Consider the following 23,554-nt stretch of genomic DNA (forward strand, 5'->3'; position numbering starts at 1 on the left):
AGACCAAGGAGATCGTACAGAAACTACAGGGGCACACAGGTAGGAACAGGAAGTTGGAATTTTGACACTAGATGCTTAAGCCCTACTTAAGGAGTCACTTTCTCTCTCTTTCTTACTCTATATAGAGCTAGAGTCAAAAGTTTACATCCACCTTGCAGAAGCCACAAAATACTTAAATATTTTACCAAAATAAGTGGGATCATACAAAATGTGTTATTTTTTATATATATATATATATATATATATATATATATATATATATATATATATATATATATATATATATATATATTTTACAGACCTGAATAAAATATTTCACATAAGATGTTTGCATATAGTCCACAAGAGAAAATAATAGTTGAATCAAAAAATTACCCTGTTCAAAAGTTTACATACACTTGATTATTAATACTGTGTTACCTAACACAGCTGTTTGTTTTTTGTTTAGTAATAGTTGTTCATGAATCCCTTGTTTGTCCTAAACTGTTAAATTGCCCACTGTTCTTCAGAAAAATCCTTCAGGTCCCACAAATTCTTTGGTTTTTCAGCACTTGTATGTATATTTGAACCCTTTTCAACAATGACTGTACGATTTTGAGATCCATCTTTTCACACTGAGGACAACTGAGGGACTACATGTATAAATACTAGGGATGGGAAGATTCCCCGATTCGCTCGGTGCATCGGCTTAAAAAGTTAACGACGCGATGCATCGGTTTAAAAAGTGTGCATCGGATACAAATTGGCATATAGGCTAATAACAATACAACCCTTACCAAAATTAACCATGTTTTCACTAAAAACCATGGTTATATATAGTTAAACTATGGTAACCACAAATTAACAGGTTTTGCTACACTTTATGGTATTTGTAGTAAAACTCTGGTTATTCAATTTGTAATCAAAATGCCAAAAAACAACTACTATACTTTTACCATAGGCCATGGTTAATTTTCCAAAGAACAAAACATAACCCATGATAATGCAAAAACATGTTCAGTATTAGGATTTTACTAAAGATATATTTTAGATGTAGCTATTATTGTAGGCTAACAATTTTGACATTTAGGCAAGATAAAACAATAGCACATGGTCCTAATGTAATACTTACATTTTTATAAAAAGGTAAATGGAAGTTCAAGAGATAACCTTTAATTATTTTGTGTGGCACCAGCCAATGGATTTAAACTTTTTTTTTTATGTGATAATGATAATAGCTATACAAAAAATATATATATTGTCCATGGTTTCAGAATTTGGTGTGGGTTTTTGGGATGGCCTGGATGAGTGTGAGATTTCCCGGCCTGAAATTGTTATCTCAGTCCGCCCCTGCCAAAGCCTATTTGTGTAAGGGTCATGCACTACAAATCAGAAGGCACTTAAGTTAATTTATGATTTGTTGTCTGAAATAAAGAAATAAAAGTATCTGTAACATACTGAAATGCATATCATCATATTTGTTTCATTGCATCATACTGCATCGAATCGTGTTGAATCGTATCGAAATCGGATCACACTGCATCGTAACGGGTGTATCGTATCGCATTGCATCGCTAGCTGCTTTATGTATCGTTAATGTATCGTATCGTTGACTATGCATCGAGATGCATATCGCATCGGCCTCAGTTATGGAGATGAACATCCATAATAAATACACAAAAATGCTGAAAAACCAAAGAATTTGTGGGACCTGAAGGATTTTTCTAAAGAACAGCAGGCAGTTTAACTGTTCAGGACAAACAAGGGCTCATGAACAACTATCACTAAACAACAACAACAACAACAAAAAAACAGCTGCGGATCATTCAAGTAACAACACAGTATGAAGAATCAAGTGTATGTGAACTTTTGAACAGGATAATTTTAATAAATTCAATTATTCTGCCCTCCAAAGGCAAAGAGCAGTAACTACACATTTGGTCAAAATTGAGTTAAGGCTTAATGGACTTTGTGACAACAGTTTTGTCTTGTGGCAAAGTCTCCTGGTTGAATTTTATCCCGTTTTAGAGAAACGAGAGTATCAACATGTTTGACTAGCTGGCGTAAAAACTTTAAAGCCATTTTTCTATTTCAGTGTTGGCGTAGTTACTGCACTTTGCCTTTGGAGGGCAGTATTGTTTTCTCTTGTGGACTATATGTAAGCGTCATTTGTGAAATATACATTATTTGGTAAAATCAACATTTTGCAGATTCTGCAAGGTGTATGTAAACTTGACTTCAACTTTATATATTAGAAATGCTCTTCTAATGTTATTTGAAAATAATCTCATCCCATTTTCCATTTGATTGTAGATGTGGTGATCTCAACCGCATGTCATCCCACAGAAAACATCATCGCATCAGCAGCACTAGAAAACGACAAAACCATCAAACTTTGGAAGAGCGACTGCTAAGCCTCAAGCTTATTTTACTTTATTTTGTTCATTTTTATTTTTTATTTTGTACTAATTTTGTTTGGGGGGGGGAGAGACTTTTGTTTTTCATTTGAAAGGTCACGCTAAGCCGTTCGCACTGACATCAAGGCTCAGCAAGAGGACTGGTGAAAGCGCCCTAGCCCAACATACCCTTTCCTAACACAGCACCCCTCTCTCCGCTCGTGCACTAAAGCAGTCACTTTCTCTCTGCCTTGCCACAAGCTCTCGCCCTTCAGTTTAAGCATCCAGCAAAACTTTTAACCAGTCTGTAAATCTAGGCAGCTTTGTTTGAACTCCACAGACCTATTAGTACAAAGAGAGCGTTCCTGTCTTTTTGTTTGGTTCTTTTCCTGTACGTTTTGTAGAATGACACCTATCTGTCTGTCAGTGGTTTGCACACTTCCTGAAGCCAGCAGAACGCCTTGGGCACACAAGTGGCCATTTTAACAAATGTTTGGAGTATTACATTTCTCTGCCTGTATTTGTGACATTTATATGAACAGTTTGCAGCTTTACTCCATTATTTTGCCGAAAAGAGGTTTCACAAACTTCTCAGCTGTGAACGCCTCAAGGACTTACCAATGTCAAAACAAACATCCATGTATGAAATGTGTTGTCTGGCAGAAGGGTGTTTTGAACATCCACTATTTCATGTTTATTTCTGTACAGCACAAAAATGCAATTGTTAAATCAGCAATTAAAACAATTCATTGTGTTCTAGTCGCTAAGCTAGTTGTCAGACATTGTTTATGGTTTCCAGTGGCTTTCAGTGGCTCAATGTCGTCTAGGCAGTGCTAACAATAAAACTTTCTCTTTTTTTCTCTGAAAGCTTATAGCAGTTGCAGACATAATGTATGCCAAACGTTCACTTTATTCCTACAGCTGTAACTACCTGTAACACATCTGTTCATATCAGTTTTGGTGCTTTTGAGTAATAAAACTGTACAATATATTGGGATGGAGCAGTATCTTGGTCAGAGCAGTTAAAAGGAAAGGTTTCTGGTAGACTTCAAGTACACAAACTACAAATGTTCATTCTGAAAAAAACTTCTTATCTGGTAAAACACATTCAGTTTCTAATTAGTGTTATGTGGTTCCAATTACACAACTTATATGCAAAGAGGAGTGTTGCTGTGAAGTGAATATGCCATAAACTTATATCTCATGACCAAAAGCAGTCTGGATGTATTTAGAGCCTTGAGATGTTTCTGTATCTGACACTTTGTACATACTTGCAGCTTATCTGTTCTTCGATATGTTTACCTCGGTTCTGTGGTCTTATTAACTGTGTCTCAACTAGGTGATAGTACTTTACGAGTGTTTCATTTTTTTTTCCTGCTCAATGTGGATGATGGTTTGGCATTAACCCGTCCTCTGCCTCTGGACTCTCTCTGTTCCTTTGTTCTTGGCCGGATTTCCAGTGCACTGCAGTGATGACAAGGGCCGCATGAGGAATTCTATCTGTATTGCATTTAGTCACTTTGGACATGACCTGTGACTCAATAAAGAATTTTTTTACCTGTATCCAGCGCAATGTCATCCATGCATTTATACACCCGGTAAAGTAAAAAAAAAATACTGTGCTTAAGATTTGAAAACAATGCTGTTTAGACATTGGTATGTAGGTTTATAGAAGTTTTCTTTTCGCTCATAAAATCAAATGGGGTGGAGCTCATTTTGTCTCTTTTTGGAATGTAATTAGTCAAGCTATGAGCTGCTCATACTTTAGAGTAGTTAAATCATAGTACAATCTACTATTTTGAATAGTTGTACTGATGCCGTGGACCTAGCAACCTGATTTTTCAACCTTCTACCCGTGACTTCCCACCCGTGAACTCGTACTAGATCGATGTACTCCCAGTTCTGAGCCTGCGAAACAACAATGGCAGCCCCTACGGGTGCGGTGTTTATGCAAGCGGTACACGTGGAAAAATAGACTTTAGGACAATATAACGTTGCAATCAAATTTATAATAATAAACGTGCTCAGGCAGTTTGGCGTGACTTGCCTGGAACGCTAGAAAGTCCTGAGTTGTGGTTTTGAGTCGTGATTTACAGGCTCAAAAACCTGCCTGGAACACAGCATTATAACATGGTTATTACATATTCTTACACCTTTTCATCAGAACCATTATTAACTTGAGCAATTTGAGCAATTGCTTGATAATTTTTCCGAAAAGTAAAGCTAGTAAAGATATTCGCATTGCTACAAAAAATGTTTAATAAATGCTGCAGCATACTATAAAAAATTCTAAACAATTTAACACTGAATAAAATGGATGCTGAATATTCAGCTTTGCAATTACAGGAATAAATGTTATTTCCAAAGATATTATAACGAGCAATTTTTTTTAACTATTTACTTATTTATTGGCAAAATAATAAATAATACACACAGAAAAAAATGGTGCTTCAGCGGTTCTTCAGCGGTTCTTTGGTGTGATTGTGGTGCTATATAGCACCGTTAGTGTATAAAGAACCGGTCAAGCCCCTGTTTGGTTCTTCAGCGGTTCTTCAGTGCTTCTTTGGGGTCGTTAAGGTGCTATATAGCACCACTGCCATACAAAGAACCTGTTAAGCCTCTGAATAAGGATCTCTAACTCTCTCTTAAACTCTTCAGTTGGGGAAAGGATTAAAAACAACATTAACATACAGTGTATTTCCTGAAGATCTTTTTGCCCCTCAGGCCTCCATAAGGAAATATTTGACATAGGAAATTGTGCCATAGCTTCTTTAAGAGTGGGTGTCAAGTTCCAAAAAAGTTTCCCTATGATTACAAGCCCCTATGATTGTTTCTATTGAGCACCATTTTTGTTGAAGTAATAAAATGGTATATGGTACATCTGATGGTTCTACATAGAACCATTTGACAAAGGTGCCATATACAGTAGCACCTTTTAAAATAGGTGCTATATAGCACTAAAAGTGGTTCCCCTATGATTACAAGCCAAAGAACCACTTTTAGTGCTATATAGCACCATTTGTTTTTAGAGTGGGTTTATTATAAAAATGTTCACAAAAAATTTACAGGACATTTTCCCTGTTTTTAACCTAGAACCAATTTCAAAATGGCAGCAAGACTGCATACTTCACCTTGGCTACAAAAGTATTATACATAAAAACAGTACAGTACAGAAGAAAACCTTTTTTTTTTTTTGATGTGTTAAGTGTGTTTGTTCACTCACTATCTTTGTATGGGGTGTTTTCACAATGCGTCATCAAGTGAGCATATTGACTGCACTGAACGTGAACAATGCCACTGACCAGACGGAACTGTCAGTTTAGCTGATTATTGCTGCTGAAAATGTTTTGAGCTGTATTAATCGCTCAGACTGGGAAAAAACATTTGGAGTAATATAGACTGTAAAAATTTATAACAAATCAAGGAGAAGAGTGCAAAAAAACTGAAGAACAAAAAATGTTTGTGGTTGACCAAACTGAACCATGATTTCCAGAGCAAGAATCTTGACAACATTCAAGTTTGTTTTTATTATTTCTGTTCAGGTAGGTGAAGGCTAATATCTTAATTAATACTGCTTTTAGATATCAAACCACTGCACCCACTCCTTATTAGGTCCTTCTCTATATGATTTAGCAGCTACTACACATTTTCTTCCGAGGTTTAGACAGCAGAAATGAGCAGAACAGCATATTCATAGTACATTAAAGGAGTAGTTCACTTTCCGAACAAAAATGTATCAGATAATGTACTCACCCCCATGTCATCCAAGATATTCATGTCTTTCTTTCATCAGTCGTAAAGAAATGTTTTTTGAGGAAAACATTTCAGGATTTCTCTCCATATAATGGATTTCTATGGTGCCCCCGAGTTTGAACTTCCAAAATGCAGCTTCAAAGAGCTTTCTTATCTAGCAAAACGAGCGGTTATTTTCTAAAAAAAATTTTTTTTTACAATTTATATACTTTTTAACCTTAAATGCTCATCTTGTCTAGCTCCATGTGTACTCTGTGTATAGATAAAAAAATATATAAATTGTAAATGTTTTTAGAAAATAATCAATCGTTTTGCTAGATAAGACCCTTCTTCCTCAGCTGGGATCATTTAGAGTCTTCTGAAGCGGCATTTAAACTGCATTTTGGAAGTGCAAACTCGGGGGCACCATAGAAGTCCATATTATGGAGAGAAATCCTAAAAATGTTTTTCTCAAAAAACGTAATTTCTTATTGACAGAAGAAAGAAAGACATGAATAAATTATCACAGTAAATTATCTGTAAAATTTTGTTCTGAAAGATAACTACTCCTTTAACCGTGCAATCCATGCTGTTGTTCACATCCAAGGTTCTCCAATATGGCATTCGGGTAACTGACCAAACTGTGACTTAAGTGCAAACCCTCTATTTGTTCTCTACTCTTTGCCTGCAAGATAACAGTTCATGGTTGTACATCCTGAATATTTCTGTAAACCTGGCCAGGCTGGTTTTAACTTGTGGGCTGGGGCTGGGAAAGTGGCCAAAACACCTCTAAAACCAGCCTGCTTTCACAGACAGAGTTTAGGTTAAACCATGATTAGGAAATAGTTCAATTAGGACAGTTAAGTAATTTTTATTAACTTTCCCTGAAAAAACAAACAAACATTACTGGTGTGCATCTAGAGGCAAAACAAAGGCACTGACATATTTTAAGATCAAGTCTGGGATAAGATTTAAGCCTTGTCTGTGAAACCGGTGGTATATGTCCTAATTTAAGTATGACCTAAACTTGGCTTAACCTGATGACCTAAACTGCTGCTACCACTACTGCTGTTGTTGTTGTTTCCAGTTTCTCACTCACCACACGACACTATCTGTTCGTTTTGTTCCATCATATCCACAAATCCGTGAGTTACTGGAGTCTAGTTTGATACTATATGGCAGCACATCGCTTTCTATAACGTTACTCATTGTAGCACCTGCATCGCTTATGCTGCCTTCATGTGCTATCGTAATTATGGTAAATACCAAAATCCGACATCGAAATTGCACATGAACACCCACTCACGTTGTAATTTCCACTGGAAAGCTCGAAAATTTTTATGATACCCGAGTTGCCGAGATGGGATAAACTTTGACCTTTCAACATGGCGGACAGTAACGAAACCATAATGAATGGTAAACATTGCATGATGTTAAAAGTAAAAAAACTTATATAGGCTATATAAAATATACATAGGCTTATATAAAAACGTATATATAGGCTAGCTAAAATAACCATTAGTAAGTATTGTCTTTAAAACAACTCTACTATTCATGATCAATAAGATACAGCCTATAATTTACCGTTTGTGTTTTGATGCATCCTGTAGCAGATGCATTAGGGAGTTTATAACCGTTTTAAAACTTTTACCTAAGTAGCATGTGAGGACAAATTCCGAGTTCGCCATGTTTCTCTTCACTACGACAACAAAAGCACCTGAACATGACACACTGGTAATTTCCACTTCACAAGTGGAAAGCATCATCTTTCCCATATCACATGAAGGCAGCATTAATCGCTGGTTTGCACTTTGCAGCGTTGCGTCTGGCGCCTTTCTTCTTTTCTTCACAATCTTCCATTCAGAAGAGCAAGCACGTGCGAAAAGTTTGGCGTTTTGCAGAGTTCCGAAATTCAAGTTTGGTGACCTGTGAATGCACCACTTGAACCGCGTGACCAACAGAAGACTTTTTTTTATTTTTTTTTATTCTCTTTAAAAAAACAAACATACAATGATACTTAACATCAGCACAGAACACAATACAGAACACAAACAAAAAGTGGGGGATACATATAACAAGCATACATCAAGGAGGGTAAAACATTACAATTTACAAATAACATTTTTTAATATTTGAGATGTTTTTATGCAGTTTTTGTTTAGTAATTTTAATTAAGGAGTCATAAAATAAAGTAAAATAAAGGTCTTTACAGAAAAAAATAAAAGAGGGAGTGATAGACATTATTTTTGTTTTATGTATATGAAACTTCCCAAAGAGAATTAACACCTTTAAAGTGTTATCATCTTCCTCTGATCCAGTATTGCAATTTTAAAAAAGGATCATAGATTCATCTATTTTTACTATTTTATAAAATATATCAAAAACCAAGATAGATACCCGTTTCCAAAAAGTCTTCAGAATATTTACAGTTACAAAATAAATATTTCATTTTCTAAATTACAAAATGAACATTTAGGTGAGACATCTTTTTAAAACTCGTTAATAAAAGTTTTACAGGGATAGCACCTCTGCAATATCTTAAAATGTTTTTCCTTTACCTTATTTGGCAGTAAAAATTTATTAGATGCTGACCATATTTTTCATATTTTCTCTTTGGGTAACAGCTGACATCTCGAGTAAGACATTTTCGAGTTATTACACTTAAAATCCATGATATTAATACCTCCAATAAAAAGATTTGGAATTTGTCGGACAGTTGAATTATAGACCCAACATCGATATGTCACAGCGTGACCTCGTGGCTGAATTAAAAGAACATACATTTATAACTGCAGCGAAACTACAGAAAAGATAAGCAGATTGTATGTTTCGACATTTTAGATTTATTATTTGTAGATCTGTACTGTGGGCGGTAATAAAAAAAAAAAAAAAAACAGCGCCATCTTGTGGCAGATAGCTCCTGCTACTTTGAAACGATCTCTATCGTGAAAAATAAATTTTATTTAAAAACAGGGGCGGCTGGCCCATGGTGGGCGATAGTGCATCGCCCTCCTTGAGCCACACGAAAAAAGAGAGGAGAAAAAGACTCTTATTTTGCTAGTCCTAGTCTGCATATTACTGTACAATCAACAGCCTGAATGTCACTTTCCAACCTAAAACCCCGCCCCCTTGGGGCGATCTCAGTCAGATTGAAAATCGCCCCAGCCGGTCTCATAGAGTTATATTGTGAGATTTTTTTTTTCAAATTTTGAACCCTACAATGCATTTCAATGGGCACCGGGAGGGCTCGCCCCAACGTGATTTCGTAATACGCACTGATGCGTGCTCGAAGATGTACAGCACGCACGCGTGTAGCGAGACGTCTGAATGCATCGGCCATGCTTTCAATGGAGAGGGAACTTATGAGGAACATGCCTGATTTTAATGAGAGGGTAATTGATCACTTTGCCTGCTTAAAAGAGAGGCGAGCAAAATTTCAATACAAGTGATGTGTGTTATTAAATGGTGAATTGTTTATGTTATCGCGGCCGTAGCCAGCTATGAGGTCACCGAGGTCCGGACCTCGGTCATTTTTTATATTCAAAAATAAAATGTCAAGCTCTTAGAATGATTATTTAGCCGTTTAAACCACCTCATATCACATGAGTGTTTGCAATTCATGTTGCTACGAGAAGCTAGCGCAGTGATAGGGGCTTGAGAACGCGTTGAGTGAGAGCGCGGGTGCAGCAGCCTCCGTTTGTTGCCAGATCCACCTATTATACGTGTTTTTTGACTCGTTTGTCCAATTTAGTGTGACACTTTGGGACGTTTATAAAGTGGAAAGTTGAACGTTAGTTTTATGTCAGTGTCATTATTCTAACGTTATTTTTATAACTTGTTATAAAATAAAAATTCCCTCAGCTAAAAAAAAAAACGAACTTTCCATGTAAAACATTATACTGAATAAAAAATCTTTCACAATCATCTACATGTCTGTCTATTTTGAAGTTTAGGCTATATGTAGTGCATTTGTGGGTGTTATTATAGCACAATTCTTAACACCTCACTAATTTTCAAACCCTGGTTACGGCCTTGTATGTTATATGTTGTATTCTCCAAATGTTGAATTTTAAATAGTTGTATTGATTGCATATTGGCAGCCAAATTTATACTGAATATGTTCTGGAAAGATTTGATTAATTACAGTTTTAATATGAGAAATAAAAAGTCTTTAATTGTAAAGCAGTATGGCTTTTTTTTTTTTTTTTTTTTACTCTTAGAGGGCTAACTAGTTGATGACAATGTGTCTCTTGATGGCCATGGTGGAAGTGTTTCAGTGTATTTGAGACCATTGCGATAAATTTAATATAGCTATTCAAAATACTGTACAGTTTGTACAATTCATGCCTGATGTTGCCATCTAGGAACAGGGAAACCAAATCAAACAATGCAATGTAATCCTGTAAAGTTGGCTATCTGAATTTTATCATTTTACCCATTAAAGCGGTTATCTTTGCCAAAATCGGAACAGTTGCCCCCCCAGAGATATTTGTCAGGAGCCGCCACTGTTTAAAAATAAACGTGAATTTAATTTAATTTCAAAACATTGACTACGTCTCAGCTTCACTTTTTCAATGCAATCTAAACTGGTGTAACAATGAACTGTTGAACCTCATTAACTGTACACATTAGCGATGTTCATTGATGTATTTCAACCAAAGCCCCGCCTTTAATCCCGTACTTCAAGATAAATTCAAACGCCGCTTAAGTATTAATTAAAGTTAAATAAAATATTAATTATGTTAATTATAATTATACGCATGCGCAGTTGCGCATTAGTGTCACGTCATCCAGTTTCCAAGGCTGGATCAGTTGAACAGACGGGACGGGAGCAGCTGAAAGCAAAAAAATGTCAACAAAAGAAGAAAGCGAAGATGGGACGTTGAAATCTAAAGAGGTATGATAACGATATGATATTATAAAGAAAGCAAACTAGATTAGTTACGTTTATTAACAGACCTTTTTGTTGGCTTGAGAATATTTAGATGTGTGTCTGTTTTGATTGGAATTTTTGACAGTTGAAGAGTCATCAAGCATCAAGTCTCAAGCAAACAGAATATCTCAAGCCAACATATTTAATAACTTTATTTACACAAATGATCCAGTAACTTATTTGTTTATTATTATTCTGAGACTCTATTTGTACACTACCAGTTATATTGTAAAATATTTTTACTATTTAAAATAACTGTTTTCTATTTGAATATATTTTAAAACGTAAATTTTTCCTGGGATCAAAGCTACATTTTCAACTTCATTACTTCAGTCTTCAGTGTCACATGATCCTTCGGAAATCATTCTCATATACTTTTTTGTTGTTCAAGAAAATATTATTATTATCAATATTTAAATCAGTTAAGTACATTTTTTTCAGGATTCTTTGATGAATAGAAAGATACAAAGATCAGCATTTATTTGAAATAAAAAGCTGTAACATTATACACTAAACCATTCAAAAGCTTGGAGTCAGTATATTGGGAAAGAAATTATAGAAATTAATACTTTTATTTATCAAGGATGATTTAAATTGATGAAAAAGTAATGATTAAGAAATGTATAATGTTACAAAAGATTTCTAGAATAACAAATGCTGTTCTTAACTTTATCAACGAAACCTAAAAAAAATTCTACTCAGCTGTCAACATAATAATAATAAGAATAAGAATAAATGTGTTTGAACAGCAAATCAGAATATTAGAATGATTTCTGAAGGATCACGAAGTAATGATGCTGAAAATTCAGCTTTGAAAAAACAGGAATAAATTACATTTTAAAATAAATTCAAATAGAAAATATATTCAAATAGTTATTTTAAATAGATTTTTTTTTTTCAAAATGATACTGTTTTTGCTGTACTTTGGATCAAATAAATACAGCCTTGGTGAGCAGAAGTGACTTCTTTAAAAAAATATATTAAAAATCTCAAAAACTTTTGACCGGGTCCGGAAGTGTATTACCTGAAAACTTTCAAACAAGATTTTAAAATCTACTTCAATACTCATATACTCATCTCAACTCTTCCATACTCATCTTCATGATTGACACAACCTTTCCATTAATAGTGTAACCAGTGCCATATCACCTGCATATTTATAGAATTTATTATATCATTTGTATCAACAGAAAATAAAACAGTTACAACACACATCACATAATAGTTATATCAGGAAGTTGGGATTTCAGATTCTCTTTAGCAGAAGAGTCTTGGTTCTATTACTATTCGCTAGTACTATTACAATTTGCCTTTTTTTTTTAATGATGTTTTGCAGGATAAAGAGACTCAAACCAGTCCATGTTCACAAAAGTCCACCAAGTTTGCCGATTTCAGCGCTACAGCCAGTCAGGTGAGAAAATCTTTTCATTTCCTGGTGAATTATATTGATCAACTTTTTGTGTTTGCATTTGTTTGCATTTGGGTGACACAATGTTGGCTCTTTCTCCAGTCAGAAATCTATGATTACTATGATAAGGAAATAAAGAGGCGGGCAATCAAATCAAGCAGTCAGTCTGAAAAAGAAGCCCTAGAGGATGAAGAAGAAACAGATGAATCACAAATTAAGGTGGTGTTTGGAACAAAGTAGGCCTATATATACTGTCAGTTATTTCAAGAAAATAACTTGTTTTATAGCAAATCACTTCTTGTGCTTATAGACTTATGATATATCCCATCTTGCTGTGCTGACCAGGAACATGGAGGGTGAGGTGTATCACAATATGTATGCAGATATTTTATATGGTAATTATAATAAATTATTGATTTCCAATGCTATTCAAAAAGAGTATGCCTTTTTCTGATATAAATGCCTTCATATCCAAACTCAGATCTGAAGTACTTTGAGGACGCATCAGATGAATTTAGAGGAGAGAAGGGCACTCTTCTCCCACTGTGGAAATTTGAGCATGCAAAACCCAAAAGTCTGTCTGTGACTGCCCTCTGCTGGTGAGGTTCACACTGTACTAAAAAAAGAATGCAGTGATTTTTGACTATATTTGAGTGACATTTTCTATTTGGTTATTTCTAGGGATCACCAACACAGTGATTTGTTCGCTGTTGGTCTTGGGTCTCGTAAGTTTACTATGTACCATATACAAGCAATTATTTGTAAGCTAAATGACTCTGAAATGTGTTTCATCTTTCTTGTTTAGATGAATTTACTCAACAGGGGGGTGGCATGGTTCTCTTTTACACCCTGAGGAACCCCAATTACCCAGAATTCATCTTCAACACGTCCTCAGGTGTAATGTGCATAGACATTCATGAACATCTGTCTTACCTGGTGGCTGTGGGGATGTATGACGGCTGTGTTGCAGTGTACAACCTGAAGAAAAAGACTGATCAGCCCTTTTGGGACAACAGAGCCAGCTCTGGTAAACATAAAGGTGCTGTAATGCAGGTATGTGACCACTGGGTTGATTAAAACAATAATGCTAAACCTTATTACCTAAAGTATGATATAACCAAAATGTGAGGTACACAACCAAATTTTAACTTTTGAATAGTATTGTACTTAGAATTAAATGCAGAGTTTGATTCAGTGCTTGTAGGATACTTTCTGTGATGCTTGGTTGATTAGAAAGTCTTGGCTGTACTGTGTTTTGTGTTTCATTACAGGTGAAGTGGCAGAAGGATGATTTGGACAGTAATCACAACTTCATCTCTGTGTCTGCTGATGGACGAGTGGTGTCTTGGACTCTTGTAAAGGTACAAAAGGAAATATCTAAACGTTGATTGTAAATCAAGTCATTATTGTAGAGGTTAATTAATGCAAATCATTTGGATTTTAGCATGAACTAGTCTTCACAGATATGATCAAGCTCCCAGTCCCAGACACAATTCCTGATGACCGTAAGGATGTCTTTTTCACAGGTATGAATCACCGTACCACACTGGTCAATATGTAGAAGTATGTAATACTAAAAATAATATTAAAAGTATCTAATAATGCTTCATTATTAGCAGCTTTTTGCATTGCACAACCAATATGAGCACAAAGATATTTATAAAAACATGAAGTAATGATTTGATTGGGGTTTTCTCTTATTATAAGGACAGGGGCCTTCAGCTGTGAAGTATATTCACAATCTAATACAGGAAATGTAATCACAGACACAGATATCGTCAGCAATGTAAATAAGAAAACAACTTTACCCATCTTTCCTGTACATAATACAAATGTAAATGTGATTTTTCTAAAACTGATGTATTTCTATGACAGTGTTTCATTCATGTGTGATATTTTACCTGTTGAGGTTTAATGCTAATTCAGTTTCACCATAACAAGAATGCAAATTACTTAAAAGTTTGAGTTTTGCATTTTCTTATCAGTTCCAGTTATGTTCAGATCATTTTTTAGAAATCACACAGAACAGAAGAATAGTGTGAATAACTGAATAAATGTGACCCTGGACCACAAAACCAGTCTTAAGTAGCACAAGTATATTTGTAGCAATAGCCAAAAATACATTGTATGGGTCAAAATTGTAGATTTTTCTTTTATGCCAAAAATCATTAGGCTTTAAGTAAAGATCATGTTCCGTGAAGATATTTAGTAAATTCCCTACCATAAATATATCAAAACGGAATTTTTGATTAGTAATATGCATTGCTAAGAACTTCATTTGGACAACTTTAATCTCAATATTTAGAGTTTTTGCACCCTCAGATTCCTGATTTAAGATTTTCATCTTAACAAACCATACATCAATTGAAAGCTTATTTATTCAGCCTTCATATTAACCATTACGACTGATTTTGTAGTCCAGGGTTACAAATGTGCTGTTGGTGTAAAAAATGCACGCATTAATGTATTATCATACTCACTGAAGATATTTTCTTTATTGGTCTAGTTGGAACATCTCTGGACTTTCACAAACAAAAGGACAGCATTTTTCTTGTTGGCACTGAGTATGGAAAGATCCACAAGGTCAGTCATATAGAGTGTTTTCATGACGCGTCATCGATTGGCCATATTGGCGGCACTGAATGTAAACAATGCCACTGAACCGAACGAAATGCAAATATTTTGCTGATTATTGCTGCTGAAAATGGTCAATTATTGTCATGTTTTGGGCTGTACTAATCGGTCAGACCAGGAAAAACATCTGGGTAACAAAAGGCGTTTGTGCTTGGCCAAACTGAACCAGGATTTCCAGGGCATGAATCTTCACAACATTCGTGTTTGTTCTTATCATTTCTGGTCAGGTAGATGAAATATTAGACTAATATCTTTATACTACTTTACCACCTATTAACTTTAGTTTGTCAAAATATTGCATCTTTTCCTGTTTACTAAGTCCTTCCATATATGATTTCGCAGCTTCCACACATTTTTTCCCATGGTTTAGACAGCAGAAATTAGCAGAACAATGTATTCAGTAGCACATTAACCAAGCAATCTATGCTGTTGTTTACATCCGAGTATCGTCAGTATGGCCGCGCATCCCTGTAACTGACCAAAACGTGACATAAGTGCAGACTTTCTATACCATCACAGGCAAGAGGATCATTTACACCAAGGCCAATCAACCAGACTTTTTTTCTTTTAAATCTTTGTTACGTCGTGCCGATAGCCTTGTGGGCAACGCGCCGACATACAGCGCCGTTGCGCTCTGGGCGTCCCGTGTTTGAATCCCGACTCGAGGACCTTTCCCGATCCCGCCCCCCATCTTTCTCCCACTTCATCTCCTGTCACTTCTGATCTCAATAAAGGCAAAAAATACCAAAAAAAAAAAAAAAAATCTTTATATTTCACATTAACAAATGCCCTCTAAACATCCTGCTCTGTACTCTATCTTTCTTTATTTATATTTTTCACTCTGCTAGCCAGGGGTAGACTAGCGTTCAAACTCTTCATGTTGACAGATCAGACAGTTTTGTCTCTCATCTGTATGCTGTACTTTGCTCTGTAAGTCTTGTTTTATTCTAAATTACAAACATGACATGCAAACACCAACATCCTTCTGCATCTCTAGCAATAAGCATGTATGTGCCATGTTAAGGCAACAGCCTTTAAAGCTAACAGATGCTGCAAGATTTATGCAACAAGAAAAATGGTGTTGATCTATTGTAATCTATACTTCTGCAAATGTTATTCATAACCATCAGTGCATTGTTAAGCAGTATAACATGAGCAAGAGTGCTGTTGTATAAAACAGCAATTTTGTAATGTTAATTTAACCAGTAATGAGTTTGTGTTTCATAGGGATCCAAACTCTATAATAGATTCACGGAGACATATGATGCCCACTTCATGGGTGTCAGTTGTGTGAGGTGGAATCCCTACCATCCTGACGTCTTTATCTCCTGCAGCTGGGACTGGACGGTCAAAATTTGGGATCAAACTATGAAGTACGAGCACTGTTCCCTACAGCACTGTCTACAGGAGCCTTTTCCAGCCTCTTAAAATAGCACTCATTATTTCTTATTCAGAGAATAATATTTTTTTGTTATATATCACAATTAGACAATTAGATATCAGTTACAGAATGGAAGCACTGTAGTTTCTGTTATAGCTTTTTGAATGATGGTAGTTTATACAAGCAACAATACATGTCTCTCACAGGTCTCCCATATTCACCTTTGAATTGGAAACTGGAGCTGCAGTGACAGATGTGGCCTGGGCTCCATACTCCTCCACTGTGTTTGCTGCTGTCACCACTGAAGGAAAGGTAAACAACGAAAACTACTTCTATTTTGTCTTGTAATAGTAACAAAACATCAAACCTTAAACTCATGCACCTCCTCTTCCATTTCTTCTATTAGGTTCATGTGTTCGACCTCAGCATCAACAAATACAAGGCCCTCTGCCAGCAAAAAGTGGTGTCGAGGAAGACCAAGCTCTTCAACATTAAATTCAACCCTGTTCATCCCATCATCATCGTAGGCGATGGCCGCGGCCATGTCACCAGCCTCAAGCTCTCTCCCAATCTCCGCAAGAAGCCTAAGGTAAGAGATGAAAAATAAAATCACATTCTTAATCAGTGCTGTGCTCTTTTTTAAGCAATTATGTGAAGTTGAACTCTTTCCAAGAGTTCAAGAGTTCATGAGTCCCTTGTTTGTTCTGAACAGTTAAACTGCCCGCTGTTCTTCAGAAAAATCCTTCTGGCCCCACAAATTCTTGTTTTTTCATCTTTTTTGTGTATTTGAACCCTTTCCAACAACGACTGTATGGTTTTGAGATCCATCTTTTCACACTGAGGACAACTGAGGGACTCATATGCAACTATCACAGAAGATTCAAATGAACTTTTTGAATTGAATATTATTGTAAATTTAACATAGTTTGTCTTCTGGGAAACATCAGTGTCTTCTGTAGCTTCTAAAGGGCAGTACAAAATGAAAACTGAACCCTGTTCTTTAGAAAAAACCTTCAGGTCCCACAAATTCTTTAATTGATAAGTATTCTTGTGTATTTGAACTCTTTCCAGCAATGATGGTATGATTTTGAGATCCATCTTTTCACACTGAGGACAACTGAGGGACTCATATGTAACTATTACAGAAGATTCAAATGCTCACTGATGCTCCTGAAAGAAAAACGATGCATTTGGATCTTTTTGAATTTAAAGATTAGGGTAAATGTAACTTATTTTTTCTTCTGGGAAACATCAGTATCTTCTGTAGCTTCTAAAGGGTAGTACAAAATGAAAACTGAACCCTGTTCTTTAGAAAAAACCTTCAGGTCCCATAATTTTTATTTTTTATTTTTTATTGGTTTTTCAGCATTTTTGCATATTTGAACCCTTTCCAACAATCACTGTATGGTTTTGAGATCCATCTTTTCACACTGAGGACCACTGAGGGACTCATATGCAACTATTACAGAAAGTTCACTGATGCCCCAGAACGAAAAATGCATTAAGAACATTTTGAATTTAGGGATTATGGTAAATTTAACTCATTTTGTCTTGTGGGAAACCTCAGTATCTTCTGTAGCTTCTGAAGGGCAGTACTAAATGAAGAAAATGCGATATTTAGGCAAAATAAGAAAAATGTACATATCTTCATTCTGTTCAAAAGTTTTCACCCCCATCTCTTAATGCATTGTGATTCCTTCTGAAGCATCAGTGAGCTTCTGTAATAGTTGCATATGAGTCCCTCAGCTGTCCTCAGCGTGAAAATTTGGTTTTCAAAGTCATACAGTCATTGTTGGAAAAGGTTCAATTACACTGAAATGCTGAAAAACCAAAGAATTTCACAAACAAGGGACTCATAAACAAAAATTTTACACATCTTCATTCTATTCAAAAGTTTACACCCCCCGGCTCTAATGTGGTGCTGTAGTATCAGACAAATGTCATGCGAGATTGGAGCGAGTCTGACACCTCTCTCATTACCTTCACCGGTCAAGATAGAAATGTTTAAATGAGAAGTGTTTGTGATTGTTTGTGGCACCAGCAGCTAATTCATCTCTTCCTTTGTATTTCTGTCTTTGGCTCTACAGGATAAGAAGGGTCAGGAGTTGCCAATGAGCCTGGAGGTGGAAATAGCAAAGATGGAGCAACTGTTAAGCTTACTGAGATAGCCTGGCAACAAACAGCAGAACGGAGGCACAGTAAGACCACAACAAAAAATGTAAATGTAAACATTTTAATCTGTTTCCTAGAAATGTGAGAGTAGTCAAAAATAGTCTTACAGCACATCTATAACTTTCATAAATCTACTGTTTAAGCCAACAAACACAATAAAACATTACAATTCCTCTTTCAGACAGTTCTTGCACTACTTGACTTTTTATTCATTTTCACCTACTCACCCTCATGTCGTTCCAAACCTGTAAGACCTTCGTTCATCTTCCGAACACAAATTAAGATATTTTTTGATGAAATCCGAAAGCTTTCTGACTGAGATTTAACTGAGATGTTCTCAGACCCAGAAAGGTAGTAAGGTCATTGTTAAAATAGTCACATGGTTCAACCGTAATTTTACAAAGCTATGAGAAAACTTTTTGCGCACAAAGAAAACCAAAATAACTACTTTATTCAACAATTCTTTTTCTTCCGCCATTATTGCGAGTAGGCAAGAACTTCCTTATTATATTGGAATTCATAGAAAGTTTTAGTTAACCCATGTTGAGTCCAACTAGTTTAGTAAAGACACAACACGTATAATATTTTTAATTAGACGTTTAATTTGATTGAAAGACAAAACATCAAAGAACAACCCACAAAGTAGAACAGATGACTTTTTCATTTCCTTAAAAATAAGACAAAATATGATGAGAGAACAGTCCTTCTCTTTGAGATGGCGAAAGAAGGAAACCAAAAGGCAGAGTGGAGGTAAAAAGGTGTCGGAACTGACGTCATCCCTCACAATCCACTTTCAAATGCTCCGATTTGAATTTTTCCCGCTTCAAATTAACATTTACACAATGTATACAACAGCCCACAGAAAGAGGAAGGAAGGGAGGATATATAAGCAAGGGATAAAATTACATTTGTACAAAAATAGATTTTTTCCTATAATTTTCTCAACTTTTTTTTTAAAGGTCCCATCTCTGTGACGACTGAAGCAGTGACTGTGTCAGGGTCAAAGTTTATCCTCACTAGTTTAAAAGGGAGAAAAAGTGGCTAAGCAAACACGTTCCTTTAGATGTTTTTGAGGTTTTGTGAACATAAAATGATTCAGAAGTCAAGGAGCTGGTGTAAGATCTTTTCTTAGGGCTCTGAACTGCTGGTATTAGTCTAAAATTTTCCTTTTCTCTTTTTCTGTGTGTATTTCAAGGCTGAACACAAAAGCTTCAGCAATTAAAAACATTTCTAGTATCTGAGAATAAACAGCAACAACAGTGCAATTAGGCCTGGTTTTAGTCAATTTAAGAAAAACACTTGGCTCCCTTAACAACATTTAAAGAATGGATTTATATACTTTCATATTTAGAAATATACACACATTTACATATAGACAAAATATAGCTTTATGTTATAAAGCATTTGCGTATGTATTAATTCTATCTAGTTATCATTTCAGCATTACTCCATTTCCAACAGGAGAAAGTTTTTGATCTCAAAAACCTGCATATGGCTTCAAGATACTGGTGGTTCCATTAAAAAGTCTAGCGAAGCCAATAACAATTAAGTAAGAGGACGAAAAGCTGACTTTCAGAGACACATCCTAATAAACGTATTGACTGAAATTGGTTGGGCTTCACTCTGAATAAACCATCTCGAGTGATCTAAATCAAGATATTGCTGGAGACCCTTGTGAGACTGCACTCAAACAAAAACAAACATCGATAATATCACGTAAAAGTGCCATTTTTCATCCAATTAAATACTTGTACAAAATTCAAGTAATGTTGCAGTGCTGCATCTCCACCGCTAGGTGGAAGTCTCAGCTCTCCCATTGCCTCAGCATTATTTGCTCTCTCTACAGTCGTGGCCAAAAGTTTTGAGAATGACACAAATATTAGTTTTCACAAAGTTTGCTGCTCAACTGCTTTTAGATCTTTGTTTCAGTTGTTTCTGTGATGTACTGAAATATAATTACAAGCACTTCATACGTTTCAAAGGCTTTTATCGACAATTACATGACATTTATGCAAAGAGTCAGTATTTGCAGTGTTGGCCCTTCTTTTTCAGGACCTCTGCAATTCGACTGGGCATGCTCTCAATCAACTTCTGGGCCAAATCCTGACTGATAGCAACCTATTCTTTCATAATCACTTCTTGGAGTTTGTCAGAATTAGTGGGCTTTTGTTTGTCCACCCGCCTCTTGAGGATTGACCACAAGTTCTCAATGGGATTAAGATCTGGGGAGTTTCCATGCCATGGGCCCAAAATTTCAACGTTTTGGTCCCCAAGCCACTTAGTTATCACTTTTGCCTTATGGCACGGTGCTCCATCGTGCTGGAAAATGCATTGTTCTTCACCAAACTGTTGTTGGATTGTTGGAAGAAGTTGCTTTTGGAGGGTGTTTTGGTACCATTCTTTATTCATGGCTGTGTTTTTGAGCAAAATTGTGAGTGAGCCCACTCCCTTGGATGAGAAGCAACCCCACACATGAATGGTCTCAGGATGCTTTACTGTTGGCATGACACAGGACTGATGGGAGCGCTCACCTTTTCTTCTCCGGACAAGCCTTTTTCCAGATACTCCAAACAATCGGAAAGAGGCTTCATCAGAGAATATGACTTTGCCCCAGTCCTCAGCAGTCCATTCGCCATACTTTTTGCAGAAGATCGATCTGTCCCTGATGTTTTTTTTTGGAGAGAAGTGGCTTCTTTGCTGCCCTTCTTGACACCAGGCCATCTTCCAAAAGTCTTGGCCTCACTGTGCGTGCAGATGCGCTCACACCTGCCTGCTGCCATTCCTGAGCAAGCTCTGCACTGGTGGCACTCCGATCCCGCAGCTGAATCCTCTTTAGAAGACCATCCTGGCGCTTGCTGGACTTTCTTGGACGCCCTGAAGCCTTCTTAACAAGAATTGAACCTCTTTCCTTGAAGTTCTTGATGATCCTATAAATTGTTGATTTAGGTGCAATCTTAGTAGCCACAATATCCTTGCCTGTGAAGCCATTTTTATGCAACGCAATGATGGCTGCACACGTTTCTTTGCAGGTCACCATGGTTAACAATGGACGAACAATGATTTCAAGCATCACCCTCCTTTTAACATGTCAAGTCTTCCATTCTAACCCAATCAGCCTGACATAATGATCTCCAGCCTTGTGCTCGTCAACATTCTCACCTGAGTTAACAAGACGATTACTGAAATGATCTCAGCAGGTCCTTTAATGACAGCAATGGAATGCAGTGGAAAGTTTTTTTCGGGATTGAGTTAATTTTCATGGCAAAGAAGGACTATGCAATTCATCTGATCACTCTTCATAACATTCTGGAGTATATGCAACTTGCTATTATAAAAACTTAAGCAGCAACTTTTCCAATTTCCAATATTTATGTAATTCTCAAAACTTTTGGCCACGACTGTACAAACTGCTGGAGACCCGAATCTTGGTCCTGGCGGTGTAACGTCGTTCACAGGTGGTCTTCATTGCCAGATTTTGAAAATCAACCTCACTATGGACAGTCTTTGGGAAACAAAATGCTAAATGCATAGTTTAGCAGCAGCAGCAGCATACAGAAAGAAAGAAAATGCTGAAGATGGCAAATTACAGACATTGGAAACAAAAAGGCAGCCCCAAAAACACAACAATGGGACTTGAAACATGAGGTTAAGTGCTTAGAAACATCCTAATGATAACACACATTTGCAAGACCGGACTGCATGAGATGGAGTGGACGGGCGACACAAAGGACTTGATATACCGTGACTGAAAGAGAGGTAACGGCAGACATTCTGAAAAAATACAGGATACCAATACTGAATTGGTTGTAATAAACTGTACAAGTGAAAACCACTTGAGGTGAATTGGTATACAGACAAGACACAGTGGGTGACTTATAAGTGGCGGGATGTCCACTATAAGCGGCTTTAGTTTGCGGCGTTCACGTTCAGCATCATGGGCTCTGTGAGAACAGCCAGGTTGGATTTTTAAAAGCTTATGTTGAGTGCATAATGAAAAAGTGTGAACTCAAGAGTGGCTCATTAGACGCTGACCTCAGCCGTTCCGTCATGTTTGATCCTGAAGTTACGTCCTTATTGCGCGGGGTGAACTGGGAGAAGGAACGCGGTCTGTGACGGTTCCTTCGTTCAGAGCAAACACTTTTGAAATGACGGTAATTACAAGAATATTCTATCAGGAACTTGAGGGAAAAATGGCAATTTGTGCAGGATTGTAATCGCAAAAACTCCCATCAGGGGCTGAAACACATTGTTTGTGTTAGAAACCCGATTATTACCCGCATTATCATCTCCCATAAGTCTTCATGTGCCTAGACACGCCAGCCCAGGAAGGCCCTAACCAATCCTGAATGAGGCTGATTACAGCCTTGGATTCCTCCCGTAAGACCCATTACATCCTAACATACACAACCCTACAAGATTTCCGTAATTACCTATTGTTTTTTTTTTCATATGTACCCATTGAAGGATTGTTTGATACACCCGTGTCCACTGTTGCCTGTGGGCTTGAAGTCCGTTGTCATCTTTTTTTTTCTTACGTGTTATATATATTTATATCTTTATACAAAGTATAAAACAGACCCATGGACGCCATCTGTGTATTGTTGAGCGGCATTTCTGAAAGTTCCTTTGCTCTGGCAAATGGTGTCACTTGTTCAGTTTCTAGGGGCCTTTAGGGTGGCAGACCTTTGCGTCCCCCTGGCGACAGGAGGCCGGTATGTCATTATGTCATTTGGTGGGGCGCCTCTAGCATCTCCATGAGGAAGGTGTCTATGGGCGTATCCCCTATGAGCTTGAAGAAGAACAGATGCTCCAAACACTTCAGTCCAATGGAACGCAGGGCAGGGAGCCGCAGCAACAGCTTAGCAAACCTGTACATGAAAACATAATCAAACGTCACAAAAAAAAAAAAAAACCACAAA

The 23,554-nt window shown here is 36.6% G+C and overlaps 2 protein-coding genes and 1 long non-coding RNA gene across 3 annotated transcripts in view; 2 read left to right on the top strand and 1 right to left on the bottom strand.

Annotated features, from left to right (window-relative positions):
* On the top strand, window positions 1-3,142 carry LOC141292949 (uncharacterized). The gene is made up of 2 exons (XR_012340605.1): window positions 1-39; window positions 2,293-3,142. It is a non-coding gene; the product is annotated as an uncharacterized lncRNA (long non-coding RNA).
* A 7,814-nt stretch (window positions 3,143-10,956) lies between these two features.
* LOC141292047 (dynein axonemal intermediate chain 1-like) lies at window positions 10,957-18,631 on the top strand. The gene is made up of 14 exons (XM_073824017.1): window positions 10,957-11,004; window positions 12,377-12,451; window positions 12,551-12,684; window positions 12,794-12,804; window positions 12,930-13,047; window positions 13,130-13,173; window positions 13,254-13,501; window positions 13,720-13,809; window positions 13,893-13,974; window positions 14,955-15,031; window positions 16,310-16,455; window positions 16,670-16,775; window positions 16,870-17,052; window positions 18,551-18,631. The coding sequence occupies exons 1-14, from the start codon at window positions 10,957-10,959 to the stop codon at window positions 18,629-18,631; spliced, it is 1,443 nt and encodes a 480-aa protein (XP_073680118.1).
* A 2,860-nt stretch (window positions 18,632-21,491) lies between these two features.
* rxraa (retinoid X receptor, alpha a) overlaps window positions 21,492-23,554 on the bottom strand; it is a 147,222-nt gene continuing 145,159 nt past the window's right edge. Inside the window, exon 10 of the mRNA XM_073824018.1 lies at window positions 21,492-23,503. Coding sequence (XP_073680119.1) covers window positions 23,356-23,503 — 148 coding nt within the window. The 3' untranslated portion in view covers window positions 21,492-23,355. The remainder of the gene's footprint in view (window positions 23,504-23,554) is intronic.

This window comes from Garra rufa, chromosome 19 (assembly GCF_049309525.1).
Source record: "Garra rufa chromosome 19, GarRuf1.0, whole genome shotgun sequence".
In the NCBI taxonomy this organism is placed as follows: Eukaryota; Metazoa; Chordata; class Actinopteri; order Cypriniformes; family Cyprinidae; genus Garra; species Garra rufa.

Excerpts from the sequence above, each read along its gene's own strand:
- LOC141292047 (XM_073824017.1), top strand. The coding sequence starts at position 10,957 with ATGTCAACAAAAGAAGAAAGCGAAGATGGGACGTTGAAATCTAAAGAG. Across the intron at positions 11,005-12,376 it reads GGACGTTGAAATCTAAAGAG|GATAAAGAGACTCAAACCAG; the intron begins GTATGATAACGA and ends GATGTTTTGCAG. Across the intron at positions 15,032-16,309 it reads AGTATGGAAAGATCCACAAG|GGATCCAAACTCTATAATAG; the intron begins GTCAGTCATATA and ends TGTGTTTCATAG.